Source organism: Heliangelus exortis, chromosome Z, assembly GCF_036169615.1.
Source record: "Heliangelus exortis chromosome Z, bHelExo1.hap1, whole genome shotgun sequence".
Lineage (NCBI taxonomy): Eukaryota > Metazoa > Chordata > Aves > Apodiformes > Trochilidae > Heliangelus > Heliangelus exortis.
This window is the reverse complement of record NC_092454.1, coordinates 8,944,787-8,965,886: the sequence shown is the minus strand read 5'-3', so window position 1 is coordinate 8,965,886 and position 21,100 is coordinate 8,944,787. Positions and strand designations below refer to the sequence as shown.

The following is a 21,100-nucleotide window of genomic DNA, read 5'->3' as shown; positions in this document are numbered from 1 at the left end:
TGATATTCCAAACACTAAGGCAGCCAAGGCATAGCTTTGCCTCTTCCAGCAAGAAGTTTATACAGATTCTCTTTTGTACTCTTTCTGAGAATTATTTGTGAAGCCTGCATAGCATACATCCCCCCCAGCAAGCCTACATACCCAGGCCTTGACTTGATAGTTTTCCACAACAGGAATGTCCCTCTCCTCCCCCAGGTGAAGTTACACAACTCCATCTTTATTTTTTGCTCTTGGAGAATTTCTGCAGCTGCCTCATGGACAAAGTCTGTGCAGAGGAGTGTGACTTGTCAGTACATCAGGATTGTGCTGGGGCGCTTCAAGGAACTGCTCAGGTTTTTATTTTTAAAATCCAGGAACAAGTAGAAGTTCTTAAAAAAATTTTGCAGCCTGGAATCTATTCACTTGAGAATTTCTTCAGCTATTCCAAATTTAAACGTTGTACTTGTAAACATAGAAGTTGAATTTGTTTGGGAAGAAAGCTTTCCCATGTGCTATCTATGAAAAGCAACTTTCTACCTACAGATTTAATCAACTATGCTATTATAGGATATACCCACTTTATATAAAAATGTTAATTTATCCAGGATCATGAATATGAACTCAACATAGGTAAGACTTCTACAGTCCTGTTCACTACCTGACTCTTTCTGCTGTTAAAGAACACTTTGGCCCTACCTTACATTCAAAGCTCTACAACAAAGCTTCCATACCTCTACATGACTCTTCCAGTCCTAGCCCTGTGTCCTTCAGAGGAACACCTCTTTTGCCATTTGCCAACAGAACCAGAACAATGCATTGCATTAGCTCTCTCATCCTGTTTGTGTAGCATCCACAGACTATTCTCGACAAGTGCTGTGCTTCACCCACACAAAAGGCCTAACAGATGATGAGTTCTGGATTGCGTATCCCTTTCACCCAGTCTAACATCAGATCATAGCAATTCACGTTCAGTCTAAATGTGACACAGCAATACTTAATAACTTTACCAAACAAAGTTCAACTAAACCAAAGAAGGCTTGCTGGTTGCTACCTAGCAGAAGACAGTATTTTGTTGACAATATGAGTATCTAGCAACAGACACAAACCTTTCTCAGACAGAAGAATGAGCTTTCCCATAACCCTCTTACTCCATGTTTGCATAATCAAGTTATCAATCTGCAAATTAAGATCCAAATTCAACATGCCAACTAAGTGCTAACAGTAGGCCAAAGGCTCAACCTAAATTTTGTAAGGTTTTCTGCATTAGGACCGCTGTATCACATTGTAGCCTAACAAGACTGGAGTTCTTTATGAGCACAGGAACACCCTTTCCCAGTGTCATCATGTTCTTCGGCCGTAACACACCACCTGCAGTTTTTCTAATAATAAGATTTAGACTAGAGCTTGGATTACAAAAAAGAAAAAAAGCCAAGAAACCCAGCTATCCAATAGCTATTCATACGGAATTTGTTCCAGAAAACATAATGTATCTATTATTCCTTCTAAAGTAAAGAAGTCACTGCTCTGTGCTTAACAGGACCAGGGAAGAAAAACCCCAAAGCTTGTTATCTTCAGCTATGAACTAATGCATGCTGAACAAGACAGCTCGGATATCACAAATTAATTGGTATGTACAAGAATTAAAGCTACAGTAACTGATGCAGCCATGCAGCACCTCAATAGTTCATTTCAGTCCAAAGACCTGCATCCAGAGCTTTGCTACATTTGCCAAGTATAACTCCCAGCCTCTCCATCCCCAGCAAGCTTACTTTTGATCTAATTGCAAACAGTAGTCACCCTAGAAGTGTTGGTCAGAAGTATGCACACCAAAATACTTCACTGTTCTCTTGAAAAGAGGTGGGAGACACCCACATGTTCAGCATAGCTGATAACTTCAGTGGGGAAGACAAAAGAGAACAAGGTTGAGACATCACGAGCTCTAATCAGGTCACACTTGGTCATGTCCCAAGTACAGTCAGGGAACTAAGGAAAGAGAGACACCTGAAATGGGCTTGGATTCCCAGAGACCCCAGGAAAGATGAAGAGGCCTGGCAGCATCACAGTAGGAGGTCTCGTGTGGCCAAACATGCTAGGGCCACCCTCAATGCCACTGCACAGAGCTGACCCCACTTGTGGCATGACCTACCTGGGCAGCAGGAAAGATACCAAGCTGAAGTGACATTCCATTGCTGTCCATGAGGCTGGGGAACAGCCAATGCCATATTTTGGATTGGTTACTCACAACCCTTACCCTAATGTGACCTGATCCAGCACTTAAACCCTAGTTCCCTGGCTAAGGTAGGCAGCACATACCTCCAGCAGCCAGCCCAGCTGCTGTCTCCACAGACATTACCATTAAGCAGCATAGCTTTTCACAGCTTCTGTTCATTGCCAGCATGTTACTTAGCTGTCCCTTGAAGGCAAAATATAGACCCTGGATGAAGACCTCAAGCATAAGTATCACTCATACTAGAGATATGAACCTAAGTGAAGAACTAAATTCTTAGGAGGCATGGGATAAGCCTATGGCTTTGATGAAAATTATCATCTGTCCAAGCTGAACATTAAGCAGCTGCTCTGAAGCACTGAAATCAGAGTATCACATCCAGCAACACTAAAAGCCAGACTTACTCCATAACATCCAGAAGTGGTCAAGACCAGCCAGCTTCTGGTTCCACATCTCCTTGAAAGCAGCTAATACAACTACCATCTCTTTCCAGCTATGGAGAACAGCCATAGATGGTATGTGATCAAGACAATAAACTCTGCTGTTAACACCATTTAAAATGAGCTCCAGAGTTACGTTCCACAATGACACTGCCAGGGCTGGCCTTTAGCTCCTGATGAGTCTGTCAATAATGTTCCAAGGGACAAAAGAAATTCCAGTTTTAAAAACGTTCAAAAATAATCCAGCTGGTTCCAAAATATAAAAGCTCAGATGTTTACAGCCTCGGTGAAGTTTATTCCACCTATCCATCTCTTCCCATTAGTCCTGCTGTTTCAGACCAAAGGCAGCCAACCTTCCTCCACACAAACTAAAACCTACCAGCAAAAAAACACAGTAAGCAAAACACAAAACAAAACAAAAAAACCCCCAAACAAAACAACAACAACAAAAAAAACCCCACCAAAAAACCCTCCACCAAAACCCCCAAGTTAAATTTCACAGAAAGCGTATTTGTAAAATTTTGAAGCTCATGAGCCGTCAGGTTTCTGGCAGACACTGAGAAATGGAAATCATTCCATATGTTAGTATCAAAAGTTTCATTTTTGTATGCTCCAATGGAGACCATACAGCAATGTAAAATGCCAGGTTTCATTTAGAAGTTCACTGATCTTTCAAAAAAGAAGTCGCAATAGGTCCTTCGTAGAGAAGTGTTTAAACATGATTTAAGTTGTCTCAAGAAATAGCCACCTGACACTTACATAAGTGTTACCATCATCCGCTGAATCTGAACACAGTTTTCAACAAGAATTGTACCTCAGTGCCTTTTCTGCTTAACATCTTGAATAACTTATGGCCATAGCACAAAAAAAAAGTTTAAGCAGAGGTGCCACTGAAACAGCAATATAATTAAGAACAGACAAACCCTTCTCTTTCCACCTTAACTAAAAAGCGCCAGCACCTTCATCTGAAACATTCAGGTACATGTTACTGCATGAATAACAAATTAGAACACACTTGGAAAATAACAATAAGACACTTGGTACAAAAGAGACCTTAATCTCTTACCTTATACTGCTTAATGCACCACTGAAAGGCATTCAGCTGCTAAGTTGGGTACAATTACCATCAAGATCCAAAATAAAATTCAGTTTTCTTCAATACATTACAAGAAGCCCATTCTTTTAATAAAGGTGAGTGATTCTAGAGAGACATTCTAGCCAAGATAAGCAAACGCACAACAGTGCAGCTTACATCCATGAATTAGAGGCTTATACTAGCAGATTTGATGCAAGAAGAAATCAGTCTTCCTGGAATGTACTGTGACTCAAAGCTACTGCACCGCATGGCTTTTGTTTTGACAAGGCCAAAGAGGGTGCCACAAAGAATATTATTTCAACCTTTGCTTAGGTCTGACAGTGAAAGGTTTCTAACTGCAGAGAATTCTGTGGATTGATTTAAAACCAAGAATTTTTGACCAGTGCACAACAACTAACCCCAGTGGCACAGCTGGCTAAACACTGTTCCTTACACTGTTACAGTTTGTTTCAAATACTTTTACCTAGGATACATATCTCAACTCGGGAAGAGTCACATAGCTACTGCAAGCAAGCATGTGCTCATAAGAACCTAAGCTTCAGCTCCCAAGCAAAAATCCTTTACCTGAACTTCTAAGTGACTTGTATACAAAACAGACTAACGGGAACCTAATTTCACACTTTAAGTACCAAAACCCCAAGGAGTGAAACAAAAGCTGCCTGACAGGAAGCCTCTGTTAATCGGGAATACAATGGCACCTTAAAGTGTCACCCACTTAAGACACCCCCTTTAAGTCATCCTTGCTCCCCATGTGATAGATTCAATTAAACTGAATCTATTGAATTCCCAAACATTCAGGAAATGTCAGTGTCACATTTCTTCAAGTCAAATAAGATTCCAAAATATTCTACATGCACTCCAATTTGGTGCTTCATCATTTTTATCCTATTTGTAGACCACTTTGGGCAAATACTTATGCTTTTTTAAATATTTCAGAAAATGTGGACATGCCATCAGTCAATTTGGCTAATCCAGGCTACCAGTGCTTTAGGGGTGGGGGAGGGCACACAATGACCCTCCCCTAAAATTACTGCTATTAAAACTGGTTTGGTGAAATGAGACATTCTCAGTAAGTCACTACCACAAAGCTTAGCTGCAATTCCTCTAACTCATCACACGCTGGATAACACACTAAGGTTTTAAAAATGAAGTTGCACTCTGAAAATAGGAAGTTAATTCTGTGCATATGTGTATGTACACATCTGATCACACACAGCCCAAATTATGAGAGGACCTGCCACAGTATGAGTCACACATGCTCCAGTCTGTCCATGCTGCAGTCTAACTCTGCTACTTCTCCAACTTGAACTCAGTTGCATACAAGTTCAACACAAAATCTCCACCATTTAGTTCATACTACTCACTAGCAGGACTATCTGATGACGGGCATAAAACTACACAGGCAAACTGCATGTCAAAGGTCAGAGTAAACTGCAAGCTGTTTTTTCTTCTGGAAGTTCTTACCCTCTAGGTGTAGAGAGAACATCACACAGTATACCTAACACACAATTAAAGGTATGATACCTAGTGTGTATTTCACTAAGAGCATGCAGTAAGTGTGACTTCAGAAAACAAAAAAAAACAAACAAAAAAAAGCCAAACAAACACAAGTTAAAAACATGCCCGAGCTTTTGGGAAGTTACTGATGTGGTCCCACACTCAGACACTGGCATAACTTTGCTTGTATACTACATATCTTCAGGACTTAACAGAAGACAAATAAAAACACCAACACCACAGAGTCAAAAACTTCCACTAATCCCTATAATATGAACCAGATCTGAAGTTATCTACATGCTTTTAATTACTAGCTCTTGGGCAGACCAGAGGCACACTTCTTTGCACTGCTATCCAAGAAGAAAAAAAAAAACATGTTTCATTTTACCTTATCCAAGGATCATTCTGTGCAAACTCATGAAAATAGAGCCAAACAACGGAAAAATAATGCAAACTGATTGTGCTAAATCCTTCAATGTGGAATGACTGATCACTTTTACCCTAATGGCAGAGATGGGCTGTGCTACAGCTGGTCTGTCTCTTGCCAGAAAATAAGACCTAACTACCCATGCTGTTGTATTTTCAGGCAGTGTCAGAACTGGAATAATAGAATAACTGCACAACAACCCCTACCTGGATCAGAGGAGCCCTAAGCAAAGGACTGGGAGGCAGCATCCACTGTTATCTTGCCCATTGCTTCCTGAGGGCAGGCAGATGTCCAAAACCAGGCTACAGGCTGGGTGAACTGTCTATAGGGGCTCTGCAGGGCTCACAGACACAACCATCCAAAAAACAGTGTGCAAGAGCAGAGTGAGGGTCAGTCAGGCACTGCCCCAGCATGAGGGCCAGAGATCATAACTGTGATCAGTGAACCAGTATCTGAAGGTCCTTGCTTGCCTGCCTGCCTGCCTGCAGTTTTTCATCAATTTTGTTTTGGAGATAGCCTGCTCTGAACAGGAGCTCTTCAGAGGCAGAGCAAGCAACTCCAGGCTCTGTTCACCTGCAGTTCCATATCCCTTTGCTGCACAGAACCTCCTTATTAGCATCAATGATACCTGAAGGCAACAAAAGTACAGGATTAAGTACACAGAGACAGAAGCTCTGTAGCTCCTTGCAATGCAGAGGCCTGAAGAAGGCAGCTTTTGTGCTGCGAGTACCACTCATTTGTTCCTTGACACCACAGAATTTTTTGTGGAGTTACATAATTCAAAGTGCTTAAGAAACTTCAGTTTGCTTAAGTTTTCTGGGAAGTAGCCTACAATACCAAACTTTTAAACATGGTGCTCGTCCTTCCCATCAGCTACCTATGAGCTATTTCCATATTGATTTCATGCTCTGAAAAAAAAAAAAATATTTCTACACACTGCAAAATGCAAAACAGATTTGGAAGAAGCTGAAGTCCAAACACAGAACACCAAACAGCAAATGATCAATGAGTTACAAAAAAGCAAGGAAAACAATGTCTTGACAAGTATTTAGCCCCAAAATTACCTGAGAAAACTGCTATGCTTGGGATTCCTCCCCCCCGCAACTTATGTGTCATGACTTGCTTCTCCAAGTAGCAAAAACACCTTATGAAATAAACTGCCTTAAGAACTATCAAATGGCAACTCTAACAATGCAATTAATTCTTCCTATTTCCTTTCATGTTAGGTGTATTCATTTTCATCTACCCAGCCTAAATCACCTCTAAGAGAGCTCTGAATATTGACTCTTGCTCTACATTAAACATTCTTCTTGACACAGCACACTTGGGTCAAACTGTGCTTCTGGGTAATGCTATGCATTAATGAAGTTTCTATCTGTATGATTTCTCACTTGCACCTTCCCTGAAAGGCTGTCTTCCAGCACAGGAATATGATTCAGCTATGAAAATGAGAATTTCCTTTTTTAAAAGCACTCAAAAGCTGTGATGCTAAGGTGCAGTTGCACCAAACAGAGCTTTGAGTAAGCCATCAGGAACCACCTTCTCATAGTTCTGCAAGTATCCTGAAAACATTTCTTGCTGAAAGCACTGGGCAGGGTTTTATTAGCCTCCAGGCTCTGAAGGCCTAAACATGAAATATTAGACACTGGATTTCAAGGCAGAGACAGAGAAAGAGTTTTACCCTGCACAAGCTTCAGCCACTGAAATCTCTCCAAAGTAGCACTTATCATCACAAGATCAACGCTTAATGACCCTTGTTGTGGTGGTTCCCATTTAAGTATCAGGTGCCAAAATTAAAGGTGAAGAAGTTCTCCTGCAATGTAGCAAAGAACTCTCTCATCTGAACCGAAGATGCCTGTGACATATGGGTGGCATCGACGAACAGCTCACACGTAGTTCTGCAGATCACCAGCACATTCTGGTTCTCTGCAGCTCAGGGACTGCCTGCAAAACCAGAAAAACACATTTCCATTGTCTGCAGATCAATCCAGAACTACCACATAGCCCAGTGGAGTCTGATCTAAGGACCTGCCTTAACACACCATGTTCTTCCCAGCTGATCCAAGAAAGAAGTTAACTGGCACTATCCATGAACTAGACACAAAACAATTCATTCCAAAAAAACCATCCCTTTGTCACTCAAAATATTCACTAACTGAATCAGATGTGAGAAAACCAGCCTCTTAGACACACAAGGATTACTCACCTTCCACCCTTAACCTCTGAATGAGACAAAAAACAGGTTCACCTATTGCAGTCAAATACCAGTTTCCCAAGACAACTGATTCTGGCAGAAGCTTCAAACTGGCAATTCCTTGCTGACACCAGCTGAGGGACAGACATTTGCTCTTATTACTGGAGGACTTAACACCACTGAGCTGGTGCTGTCAGCAAGGAATGGGAGACAACCACTGCCACAGATTCGGTCAGCTCCTTCCTTCAGGGTGGTAATCTGGAACTTAAACAAAAGGTTGCTCAAAACACCATTCCCAGTCATATTGCATGGCTACATAAAGTCACTATATAAAGCACAGGTTGATATAATCTCCACTGTAGATGTGCACCTTCAGCTGATCCCTACAGCAGGGGCTTGTGGTTTGGAACTGCTCCTATGGCTGGCCGACAAAAGCTGCTCTTCACAAAGTGGCTGCTTCTGAAAGCTGCTGCCCTTTCCATCTCCCGGGGAGGCCCTAAGCTGTGAAGTACTGACTTAACTATCAACAGCTCTAAGGTATTGAAAACCTACCATTTGAACAAACATTCAGGTGGACTTGTTTTCTGCTTCCATTTATCAAATGCTGGAGTTACAAGATTAGCAACTGAAACCAGAATCCATTGCAATGTTGAACCAGGGGCTCCTGTCAAGGAGGTACAGAGAGAGCACTTCCCTTATTTCAGTTTATTCAGCTTGTTCAATGGCCCAGAAAGGTTGTATTTCTCCAAGAATAAACAAGGTGCCAAAAGCTGGTGTTACCAGCTCCATGAGCACAAATCAAGAATTTGTATTCCAAATCAACCATCACTAACACTGTCTTTATTAAGGGCACATTAAACTTGGGTTCTCCTCAAAATATTAATATTTGAGCTTAACTAGAAGCCTTTGTACCTTCCCTCCAGTTCCTACCCTCAAACCACACCTCAAGGGGAAGGGAATTCCCAAACTCACATCACCACAAAGTTTTAAGTTACATCCTGTGATTGTGTATTTCTAACCCCACTTACCTGATCTTGGGAAACTAAAATTACAAAACAAGATGATGCCAGATATTTCATCAGGCTAAGAAACCTGGAAAATAAATCAGATTCTGATTTAAGATAGTGCTCATCTTACCTGTACTATGAATATATCAAAGAAGCCAACCAGCCAAATAAGGTTTAGGGCATTAATCTTATCTCTAAATGATTCAGTAAGCCAAGTCTAACTTATCTAATGGTTTGCCTGAAGGCCCATTACAAAGAAAGCCAAGAACATCACTTCTCAGGACAAGACTCCTTTTCCCTGGATGGAATGAGGGTCTAAGACCACTTGTTCTAATGGCTGAGAATTTAGGATACATAACCAAAAATCAAAAGCTAACAAAAAGCCAAAAACCACACCACCATGCACAGCTCCTCACAGAGGAAAAATGAGACAGAAACAACACAGGGCAGACTTCAGCCACGTCACTTGAAGGGAACACCTCTGGTGTGGAGGGGTGAAGGCAGCATGAAACCCCCACCTCCCACTCTCCAAATAAGCACTGTAAGACCATTCAGAAGAATTCAGAAGACAGACAAGGATATCAAATACCCTAAAAGATAACACACTCACAGTACTGAGATAAGGCACCTGGCAACCATGCCTAAATCTACACTTGTCACCACAGATCCCCAGATTATTTCATGGGACGCTTCAGCATCTTTCCAGGAACAATTACAAACAGACAGCCCTGAGAGATCACCAATGAAAGAAATATTTTGACCCATCATGATTTCTTTGAAAAAAAACGTATGAGTAAGGATTTAAGTGCAGGAAGTGGTTGTCACACCATTCGGATGTAAAAATGACCCAGTTACCAACCCAGGACTAGAGGGACTTCCTGAGTAAGTAATAAAAGTAATAACGGAGGTGAATCTAAGAATATACCTATCATACCTACATGAGTAACTGGCCAATTCATCACAAAAGGCAAACCTTGTGCCAGATCTTCCCCCTTCCTTCAAAACAATGAGGCACAACTGAACATGACTCAAATCTATTATTCCTCAAGCTACAGGTTATTTTGGTTATGTGGAACAAAGCTCTTAAACCTTGACCCCGAGAGGCCAAGAGGCACTGAAAATGCACATTAGCCAAGCACAGAGATCATCCAAAAATTTTTACAGTTTGACAGAGGCCGAAGGGCACGAAATGCAGCAGGAGCCACTACTGAAAGAGTAACTCCTGGGACCAATGAGCTGACAGGAACAATAATTTTCCAGAGGCAAAGCAGACATCAAGTGCAATGGGGTATGCCCAATGCAACATACCTTCCACAGGCACTAAGTTTTTTTAACTGCTTGTTTTAAGAAAAATGTGCAGCTTCTTCACCTCCTCCATCTGTTTTGAGAGCTTAAGTCTGCTCACTTCTGGGAGAGCACAGCAGCACCAGATTTCTTGCCTACTGTATTTAAAAGGAGGGAAATAACAACCACAAAAGTTCCTGGTGTTCTGTTTTTTTTCCTTTGATTACCAGGAAATCTGAGAGACAAATTTAAAGCATGTATCTACCTTCACCAATTCAGTTCTGCCATAGCCCTTCGAAGGCTGTGCTCAAAAAGTTTGGCAAGGAAGAAAAGGAAAACGGGGGCGGGGGGAGGGGGCAAAAAATAACCACTGAAAACAGTCCTGAAGTACCATAAAGTTTTGAGGAAGAAACAGCCTTTATCCTGAATTACCCATCCTACACCGTATGCCCCTGTGCAAAGGGGGAGGCCAGCGAGGGAAGGCCGGGAAGCCCCCCTACCTTTAAATAAAAGAGACCAGAGCCAAGAGGACAACTTGGAGGTGGAAGAATTCACACCCTGCCCTGAGGTACCTGCCGTTCCTTAGGGTCGAGGGAGGGAAACTCCAGGGAAGAGACCGCTGTCTCCCCAAAACGCACCCCGGGGGTCAGGAGGGGGGGTCCCACAGGGCCCCATCCCGCTACGCGGACCCTCCCCGTCCCCCACCACTGGGCAGCGGGAGGAAGAGGAGCAGCTGGCGGGGCACCACCGAGGGTTCCCCGGCCTCCCTCTCTCCTTCCCTTCCTCCCGCAGGCCCCGAGCCCCCTCCCGCGGGGGGCGGAGGGTCTGGCAGCAGCCCTGGGCCCACCGCCCCACCGGGGCCCGACAAAGAGGCCCGGGGCAGGCGGAGGGGGAGCGTGTGCAGGCCCCAGCGGCAGCTCCTCGGGACCACCGCGGTGTCGTGAGGCCCGGTGGGCGGGTGGGACGCCTGGAAGGCCGTACCTTGAAGTACCCGCCCTCGTAGAGGGTATTGGGGGGCCCGAAGATCGCCACCTCCCAGTTGTAGAGGTCGGACTCGTCGACCAGGGTGATGCGGAAGCCCTCCACCGGCTCCTCCTGCAGCGACTTCAGCTCCAGCATCAGCGCCTTCTGCGAGCTGCTCATCTGCTGCTGGGCCATGGCGCGGCGCGGCCAACGCCGCCCCAACGCCGCCCCAACGCCGCCGCAGCCGCCGCTGCTGCTGCCACCCCGCGCTGCCTCCTCTGCCGCTGCCTCTTCCGCCGCCGCCGCGCTGCCCCGCGGGCCCCCGCCCCTCCCCGTGCTGACGGGCCCCGCAGCCCCCGCCGCCGCCGCCGCCACTTCCTTTTGTGACGGCGCCCGCTTGGCCGCTGACCTCAGCGCGCCGAGACACGCCCCGCACCGCCGCGAGACACGCCCCGCACCGCCGCGAGACACGCCCCCTCGCACCGCCCCCTTAAAGGGGCAGCGCGGTCCCAGCGCCTGAGGGAAGGGGTGCGGGGGTCAGAGGGTGGGGTGGTGGGCAGGTAGTCAACTCAGAGAGGGGTTTTGATAAAAAGAGTTATTTTTGAGAAGCGAGTTTGCATAGGAAACGAGAACCTGCTTGTTTTACCCCAAACCTGCTTGTTGTATCCCAAACCTGCTTGTTTGTATCCCAAACCTGTTCGTTTTATCCCAAATCTGTTCGTTTTATCCCAGACCTGCTCGTTTTATCCACAACCTGCTTGTTGTATCCCAAACATGTTCGTTTTATCCCAGACCTGCTCGCTTTATCCAAAACCTGCTTGTTGTGTCCCAAACCTGCTTGTTTTACCCCACTGCTTGTTTAATCCCAAACCTTCTTGTTTTATCTCAAACCTGCTTGTTTTCTCCCTAACCTGCTCGTTTTATCCTACTGACTCGACTCCGGGCTCTTGTGCTGGGGCCAGGGCTCATCCCAGCTCGCTGGGGAGTTCTCCAAACGCCCGCAGTTACCTCCGGGATGGATATGGAATCTCCTGCCCTCTGTGGCACCACACGCTGGCTCCTGGAGAGATCCTGCTCCTAGTGTCCCCACAGCACAGGAAAAATCCTGAACTGGGGGTGGCTGGGAAGTTTAGGAAGAAGAATTTGGACCTGGTGAGGAGACCTTAAACTCACAGAATCGTGGAACGGTTTGGGTTGGGAGGGACCTTAAAGATCATCTGATTCCAACCCCCTGCCATGGGCAGGGACACTTCCACCAGACCAGGTTGCTCCCAGCCCCATCCCACCTGGCCTTGAACACTTCCAGGGATGGGGCAGCCACAGCTTCCCTGGGCATCCTGGGCCAGCATCTCACCAGCCTCATAGTGAAGAATTTCTTCCTAATATCTTACCTAAATCTCCCCTCTTTCAGTTTGAAACCACTCCCCATGTCCAGTCTCTCCATGGTCTGATAAAAAGTCCCTCTCCAGCTTTCCTGGATCCCCTTCAGGTACTGGAAGGTGCTCCAAGCTTTTCTCAAGGCTGAACAACTCCAGCTCTCTCAGCCTGTTTCCATGGCAGAGGTGTTCCAGCCCTCTCCTCATATCCATGGTCTCCTCAAACAGCTCCATGTCCTTCCCGTGTTGGCAGCTCCCAAACTGGACACTGGATCCAGAGGGGGGAAGGTGCCTCATGAGTGGAGTGGAGTGGATGGGCAGAATCCCCTCCTTCTCCCTGCTGCCCACACACTTTTTTTGGTAAATCCCAGGCCATGGTTGGCTTTCTGGGCTGGAAGTGCATTGCTGTCCCACGTTGGTCTTCTCACCAAGCAACCTTCCCAAAACCTTCTCCTCAGGACTACTCTCAAATCCATTCCCTGCCCAGCTGATGTTTGTCCCTGGGGCTGCTGCAGCCCAGGTGCAGGAGCTTGCACTGTGTCCTTGTGTAATTCCATGAGGTTCACATCCCAAGCTTGCCAAGGTCCCTCTGGCTGACATCCCCTCCCTTCCAGCATCTCCTCCACACCACACAGCTCAGTGTTGTTGGCAGACCTGCTGAGGGTGCACTCTGTTCCACTGACCAAGAGATTAAGCAGCACCATACCCTAAAAGTCAGGCAGCAGCTCCCCAGAAGCAGCTGAGGAGGAGCAGAGTTGCTACCCTCCCATGGGGGTCATTTCCATGGGATCCACTTATGGGAGCTATGGGCAGAAAATGCAGCTTTGAGTCTTCCCCCCCTTTCGTCGTCCTGGTTAAGGGTGAAAAACTTTTATGCAGGAAGCAAGATAACACCTTTAATATCTTTATCAATGATCTGGACAAGGGTATTGAGTGCATCCAGATTTCGTTGCCGGCGACACCAAGCTGGGTGAGTGTTGATCTGCCTGAGGGTAGGAAGGGGCTGCAGAGGGACCTGGGCAGGCTGGACTGATGGACCAAGGCCGACTGTATGAGATTCAACAAGGCCAAGTGCCAGGTCCTGCACTGGGTCACAGCAACCCCAGGCAATTGTGCAGGTTTGGTGAAGAGTGACTGGAAAGATGTCCAGGGAAAAAGGACCTGGGAGTGCTGGTTGACAGCAGCTGAATATGAGTCAATATGTGTCCAGGTGGCCAAGAAGGCTCACAGCATCCTGGCTTGTATCACCAAGACTGTAGCCAGCAGGGCTTGGGAAGTGATCCCCTGTACCGGGCACTGGTGAGGCCAAACCTCAAATACAGTGTTCAGTTCTGAGCCCCTCATTGCCAGAAGTACATTGAGATGATGAGCATAAAAGTATGGGTTTCATATAATATGGGTTTCAATAATGCATTCCCCTGCCACATGAGACCATCAAGAAATACCCCATGTGGATATTCTTGCAACATGGACATCTTACTTCAGTCAGGAAAGGGGAAATAATAAAGATGTAACAACCCTGACAGAGAGAAGGTGATGAAAATCCCTTGAATTAAAGAATTAATGTGGTTCTAACTGGAATAATAAAAGCCGTGGAGTTGTGGTGCTGAGAGACTTGGTTCAGTGGTGGGTTTGGCAGTGCTGTGTGGATGGTTGGACTTCATGGACTCAAAGGTCTTTTACAATATGAGCCATTCCTCAATTCAATGATTCTATAAAACTGAATGACTAACAGGATGCAATGAATTCTAAGTTAATTGTAAATGTCAGAATTATTTGAAGGAAATATCGACTGCTTGAGGACTTGAGGTCAAATAAAAATTGGGGATTAATAAAAATGAAAATTGTGTAATGCCTTAATAAAAATCTGTAGTGTCAGATTACATGGAGTCCAGGGATGAAATGGTAAAATATCCTGAGATGATGCTGTGTATGGAGATATTTCTTTCTCTATAAAGATAGTTTACTTCAGAGAATTAATTAAGAAAACAAAGTGCTCAAAGACAGGAAAAACAAAGGGACAGTCAACAGGGACTGTCCAGAAAGTAGGAACAGTGAATGGAGAATACTTATTTTATTAGACTGTGGGACTCATGCTGCAAAGTGTTGCTTCATCCAACAACACAGTGACAATCAGAGAGGAAGGACATTTATTCTAACAATAACAAGAGTACCACAGTTACCACGTAGAAAGGAATGGGATTCACTGGACACCTCATGTTTGAGATACCTTAACCCATTTTTTCATGGCATTCTGCATGTGTCAGAGCTTAGTCCACCTCACAGAGGTGGACTCCTCCTTGGGCAAACCGGTTTGATGACGTGTCCCATCATCCCCACATTCTTAGGTAGCTTTGACTTCTCTCTTGCCACCATTACCTCTGCTTTCCCAACCTGAGGACAGCCCTGTGGTCATGGGTGACCATTAGACACACCTGTCTTTTCCAGAGCTGTGGACTTTCCCAAAAGCATGGGACCAAAGGTGGAGTCTCTATGCATTGGTGGGGGATCATGCAGCTGGGGCAGCCTGCACATGGACCTTGAAGTCTCTACCTGGCACTTGGCTGCCACTGTTCCTTCTCCAAACCTTTGCCCAGGAAGGATAGCAGGAGGCAGACTGTTTTCCATGAGTGACAGCTGTCACCAGGACAAATTTTTTGATGGACCAGTGATGGTGACTGGTCCAATGCCCCCCTTCAGCCTCTCTGTTTTTTTCTAAGGGAAGCCCCCAACACCCCTTCCAAAGATTTTCCAACGCTGGCACTGATAGCCAGTCCAGGTTTTGTGGCTGTCTCCATGCTGTGCTTGGTTGGACTTGATGATCTTAAAGGTCAACCTAAATGATTCTATCATTCCAAATTGCAAATCTTGACATGCTGGTGGCCTAGACCCTTGCAAAATCATACCTCACTTTGAAGCTGTCCTCTCAGACACTGGCAAAATGTTTTCTTTGTAGCTGGGATGAACTCTTCCTCACTGCCACAGTAGTAATCTGGAGGAACATCCCTCATCCATCTCCAGATTGCCCAGCTATGCTGTGAAAAAGCACGTGTTCCTGTTCATGCAGGCACAGGTCAGCCACTGTCACTCACTCCTAACCACCCGGGACTGAGCTCAGATTTACAGAAAGCTGCTAAATTCTGTTCTCACATCCTCAACCTGGGTGTTAGAAGGATGGATCACAAACACTTGTGGGGCCAAAGCATCACTGGTTGAAGAGCTTCTGTGTGGTTGAGCTATACCATCCTGGGTGTGTTTAGTGGTGCTCAGAATTGGGCTCTTATTTGTGTCTTGGGTTGACAGACTTATTATTTCATCAATATTAAGTCAAGTAAACTGACAGGACATGTGAATTGAAGTCATGCTCTGACTTTGCTGCTAGGCTTGCTGGGTGCTTCCAGCACTGATGGGTTTCTCAGCACCTCAGTGTCTGAGCTACATCTGGGAGACGTGATGCTCTCAGCAGTGATTCCTCCAGGAGAGAGAAAATGCTTCACCTCTGCCTGCCATGCCCCATCTGGCCCTGCTATGGGGGTGAGGAATGAGTCTTTAGTTTCTTCCCTGTTCTTCCCAAACCAGACAGCCCAGTCCCAGCCACCTATGCTTCCTCACTGCTCCCTGCTCCACCAGCCCTGTCGTCTCCATTCACACCTCTGTCCCCAGCTCTGAAATGCCAAAGGTTTAGAGCCATGTTAAATCACCATTTCCAAGTGACTCAACCCCAGCATGTGCTTCCAGAGGCCCCTCCATGTGCTCTGTTTTCGTGGCTAACAAGTATAATAATGTATCTGACCTGAAGGGACATGCTGTGACCTTCCTTGCCAGTGTCAGCCAACAAGCACCTGCCTGTTCTTGTGTATTAACGTGACATCCCAGCTTTGCTGAAACGTGGCTCTGCTCGGGCTTGATGGAAAATGTTGGACTTATTCAACGTGAAGAAGCTGAACTCTTTTGGGATTGTGCAGCCCCTATTTCTATGGTAATGGAAATACCTTTGGCTTGGTCTGAAACAAACATTTCAGACAAATGTTTCAGCCTAATGCTGGGAGAGATGGAAAAAGCAAAGTTTGGAACTATTCAAGACTTATCTCTGCCTGCTGCCTGTCTTGAATTCTAATGAAAGAGGTAATCATGCAAGGCAGAAAATAAAAAAAGCCTCGGTGTATTCAAAAGGGCAAGCTTAAATTTTTCCATTAGGTCTGCTTTTAGAGTGAATATTAGTCTTCCATCCTTTCAAATTTTTCCCTTCCTCCCACAAAAGCATTCACTGCTCACAGAAAACAGGAACTGATGAGGCAACAGGGCACCTTAAAGCCTGGTCAGAGCCCTCAGGGGCCCCTGCCAGCACTTCTGCCCATGAGGGATGCTCAGCTGCTCTGCATGGTGTCCCCTTCCCCTAGCCCAGGCTGTCCTGAGATTATTGTACAAAAATTGTAATTATTGTAAAAATTGTACAAATTATTGTACAAACTGTAATTTTGATTTATTGTACAGCAATTCCCTCTAATCAGCTCCTATATACATATCATGATGAAGGAATTAAGCCTTGGCCTCCTCTTCCTTTAGCTGCTTTCCCATGGATGGTCACTGGCTGCCTGCAAGCAGGGGTCTCGATGCTCTGTCACAAAACATAAAGCCCCCTCTTCATCTCCACTTTCTTTTTTCTTTTTAACCTGAAGGAATCATTTTTGTACTTTGGGCTTAGAGAACAAGAAATAGGATCTGGCATGAGAATGCATGGGTCCAGGTAGGGGAAGCATCACCAGGAGAGGAGAAGGCCACACATGCCATTAATTCATGTTCCAGCAGTGGAACTTATAACTGTAAACTGGACCTTGAGATGTCACTGGTGCCTTACATAAATTTGAAAAGAAAACTTCTCTTCGAGTTCTTTTCATTTTTTTCTCATTATTTGTTTTTATATCCCTCTTTCTCAGCTATCTCTCTATCTATCTCTTTATCTCTCTATCTCTCTATCTCTTTATCTCTCTCTCTCTCTCTCTCTATCTATCTATCTATCTTCCTGCCAGCCAAATTCATGAAGTATGGCGAACTGAATGTTAAGTCTTCTGATTATTAGAAGCTTTGAAAATGCAAACATCATCTTGGTGTCACATTAGAGGTCTACTGCCCCATGAGCTGACAGAGAAGGGGGACAAGAAGTGGGAAGATGGGACAAGTTCCTCCTACATGACTCTGCTCTTGGGGCAGGATCATCTCACACAATATTCTTTGGCACTCATTCCAATTTCTTTCCTGAGCAGCAAAAAGGATGAGGTGTTTGCTCCTTTCCCTAGGGAAACAAACTCTCCTGGGCTAAAAGACACCACCGTCTTCTCTCCTGCTACCTTCTCCCTGCTCCTCTGTCCTGGTGAGGCATCAGCAGGGATCCTGGGGACTCTGGAGTGTACTGTAACACTGTCTCAACCCCAGCACATCAGATGGATGCTCCTGTGATGAAGATCAGGAAGGGGATAGGAGCTCTCCTCAGCTTACAGCCTTCCGAGGAGGTCTTTGTAACTCAAACTACCAATAGCTATTCCTTGGGCTGTACTGTCCAGGAGTACATCCATCTGGAGGTCTACATCATCACCCTACTGCCCCAAGGAAGTATCCCCTTGTCCTGAGCAGCCCAAGACATATTTGCCCAGCTTGTTCTTTATTATTTGTCCTTCAAACTTCCCATAGTCAAGATTCACTTGCTCCTAGGCCAATGTGTGTCATGCCCAGCTCAACCCTACACCTGAATCTTGTCCTGTTTCTTCTTGTCCAAATGGGGATACAGAAGACAGAGGGGCCAGGATTACTCCCTCCCTCTCCTTTGTGGATTGCTATTGCCCAGACTGGATGCAGATTTCCAGCCAAAGCCTTTATGGTGTTGGCTGCCCATTATTCCCACTGCAGCAGCACATGCTGCCTGTGGGCCAAGGGGATTTATTCATGTTGGTTTCTCAGCCCTGGAGGGACCAGTGACAGAGAAATCTGAAGTTCTTTTATTTCCTTGAGAAACCTCAGTTCCAGATGAACGGGCAGAAAATGGAAGGTGGCACCATGGTGATGGGTCTCAGCTCAGGCACTACTGCCAAGGAAAGATTTCCTAAAAAACTCCCCAAGCGTCTAGCAAGGGTCAATCAAAGTTTAGTTACCTACTCTGCTGCCCAAGTGAGCAGTGCAGCACTACTGCATGGGCTTATGTTCACCTCCCAAAGGAGAGAACTGGTGTACAAGAGTGCTCATGTCCATATTGACATCTATATAGGTTCATAGAATCAGAGAATAATTTGGGTTGGAAGGGACCTTTAAAGGTCATCTAGCCCAGCCCCTGCCTACTGCAGGGACACCCTCAACCAGGTCAGGTTGCTCAGAGCCTCAATGAGCCTCACCTTGAGTATCTCCAGGGATGAGGCCTCAACCATCTCCCTGGGCAACCTGTTCCATTTTTCCACCACCTTCATGGTAAAGAATTTTTTCCTAGCATCCAATCTAAACCTATTTTTCTCTAGTTTAAAACCACTGCCCTTTGTCCTATCGTTACAAGCCCTTGCACACAGTCCCTCTCCAGCCTTCCTGTAGGGTCCCTTCAGACACTGGAAGGGCACTATTAGGTCTGCCTGGAGCCTTCTTTTCTCCAGGCTGCACAACCCCAGCTCCCTCAGACTGTCTTCACACAAGAGGTGTTCCAGACTCCTGATCATTTCTGTAGCCATCCTCTGGACCTGCTCCATCAGATCCATGTCCTTCCTGTATTGAGGGCTCCAGAGCTGGATGCAGCACTCCAGGTGAGGTTTTACCAGAGCAGAGCAAAGTGGCAGAATCATTTCTATTGATCTGCTGGTCAAGCTTCTTTTGATGCAGCCCAGGATGCAATTGGCTTTCTGGCCTGCAAGCAGGCACTGCTGGCTCATGTCCAGCTTTTTGTCCACCAGCACCCCCAAGTCCTTTTCTGCAGGAAAAGTTCCTATATTTGTTCCTATATATTCAGTTCCTGAATATTTGAGGAGCAGAGTAGTCAAGGGAAGCAACTGTGAATCTTTGAGAATAAAAGTGTCTCTACGATTCACCTTTTGGCTCTCCTTCTCCTGAAAATGGGGCATAACAATCCTCAGGCAGAACTCATCACAAGGATGAAAAGATGTTGTTGTTGAGCACCAGCTGGCAGCAGCAGGGTTAGCAGGAGCCTCCTGCATCAAAGTAGCCACCAGCAGAGATATGCAAAGTTTTGAAAATTCAGAGCAAAGCAGAAGAAAAACGTAGAGAAAAAAGACACTTTGTGGAGGTTTTTTAACCTGATTTTGATTTGCCCTTTTCACCACTTGTTTAAATGTGAACGGAATAAAGTTGTTGGGTTTTTTTTCCCCTTTTTTTTTTTTTTTTCCCTCTCTACTCCAGTTTGCTCTTTTAAAATGGATGAAGTCCATCACAGGGGTTTGATAAAAGAGTGCCATCAAAATGCCTGCTGCTGCTCTCATTCAGTGGATGAATAAATTATAAGCACATTACAATGCTATTTCAGCTGTGATTCCAGGGCCTGGGGAGGGTGACAGCTTTGACCTTATGCCTGTCAGACAGTGGTTTGCATTTCCAAAGAGTTTGTGTAACCAACTGTTCAGGTCAGCTTACACCTCCTGTTCTGGGCTCAGTGAGCCTGTTCCACCTGCTGGCAACAGGGACTGTCCTCCAGCTGCACACAGCAGTGGTGGGATGTGCTGTGGTCCTCAGAGATCTAATTGCTGTTGGAGCTCTAAGTCACTGTTGTCACCCTCCAAAGCAAAAATTTGATGGGGATATAAATCAGATATCCATATGGTTTGGTCCCAGCAACAGTTTCTGCAACAGGGAACAGCATTTTAGGTTATTCTTGCTGAAATGCCCCTGTCTCAATCATTCTGATGTGGCTGGGATGCCACAGCCTCCAACATCACTGGCATCAGACCCTGGGTGTACTCTGGGAGAGGCACCAGCTTATGTCCTCAGTGCTTTACCTTCATCTCTGCTGAAGTGTCAGCTCTGCAGGACTGTGCTTTCCTTTCAGAGAGGGTGACCATTTCCAGCTGTCCCCATTCCTCAGGGTGAGCCATGTGGATTAGGCAGGCACTGGTATCAGGGTGAAGGAGCTGGAGCCCATAGAGCAGCTGCTTGGTGGACTCCTGAGTGGGTACATCAGACCCTGGTTTTGATGTTGGTTATTAATTGCAATAAATAAAAATTCTGGGGAAAATCGCATAAAAGAGAACAAACAGACATGAATAAATACACATCTTACATCATTCTGAAGCAGCAAGAATTAGAGAAAAACAGGTCCCCAGTAGTCAACAGCCTGTGCTTGAAACATAGGCCTGCAAGACAGATTGAAAACATGGCAGGAAGTACTCTCCCCAAATTATCTTGGTTATAGCCTTTAGTACTAGGTAAAAGACACCGACTAATTAGATTTACCATATTAACATCCCAGCAGCACACTCTCTGGGCATGCATTGGGAAATTCTTAAGCATTGTCACTTTAAAGGGAAGTGATGAATAAATCAACCACTCAGCTATAGGAGTGATGGAATATAATGAGAGATAAAGTAATTTCACAGGTTTCTGTGTATAGAAGTGCCCCCTGTGTTT

At 45.4% G+C, this 21,100-nt stretch overlaps 1 protein-coding gene across 1 annotated transcript in view; it reads right to left on the bottom strand.

Moving 5' to 3' along the window:
• Positions 1-11,515, bottom strand: part of UBE2R2 (ubiquitin conjugating enzyme E2 R2) — a 48,909-nt gene extending 37,394 nt beyond the window's left edge. The window contains exon 1 of the mRNA XM_071730136.1: positions 11,133-11,515. Coding sequence (XP_071586237.1) covers positions 11,133-11,309 — 177 coding nt within the window. The 5' untranslated portion in view covers positions 11,310-11,515. The remainder of the gene's footprint in view (positions 1-11,132) is intronic.
• Positions 11,516-21,100: the final 9,585 nt, after the last annotated feature.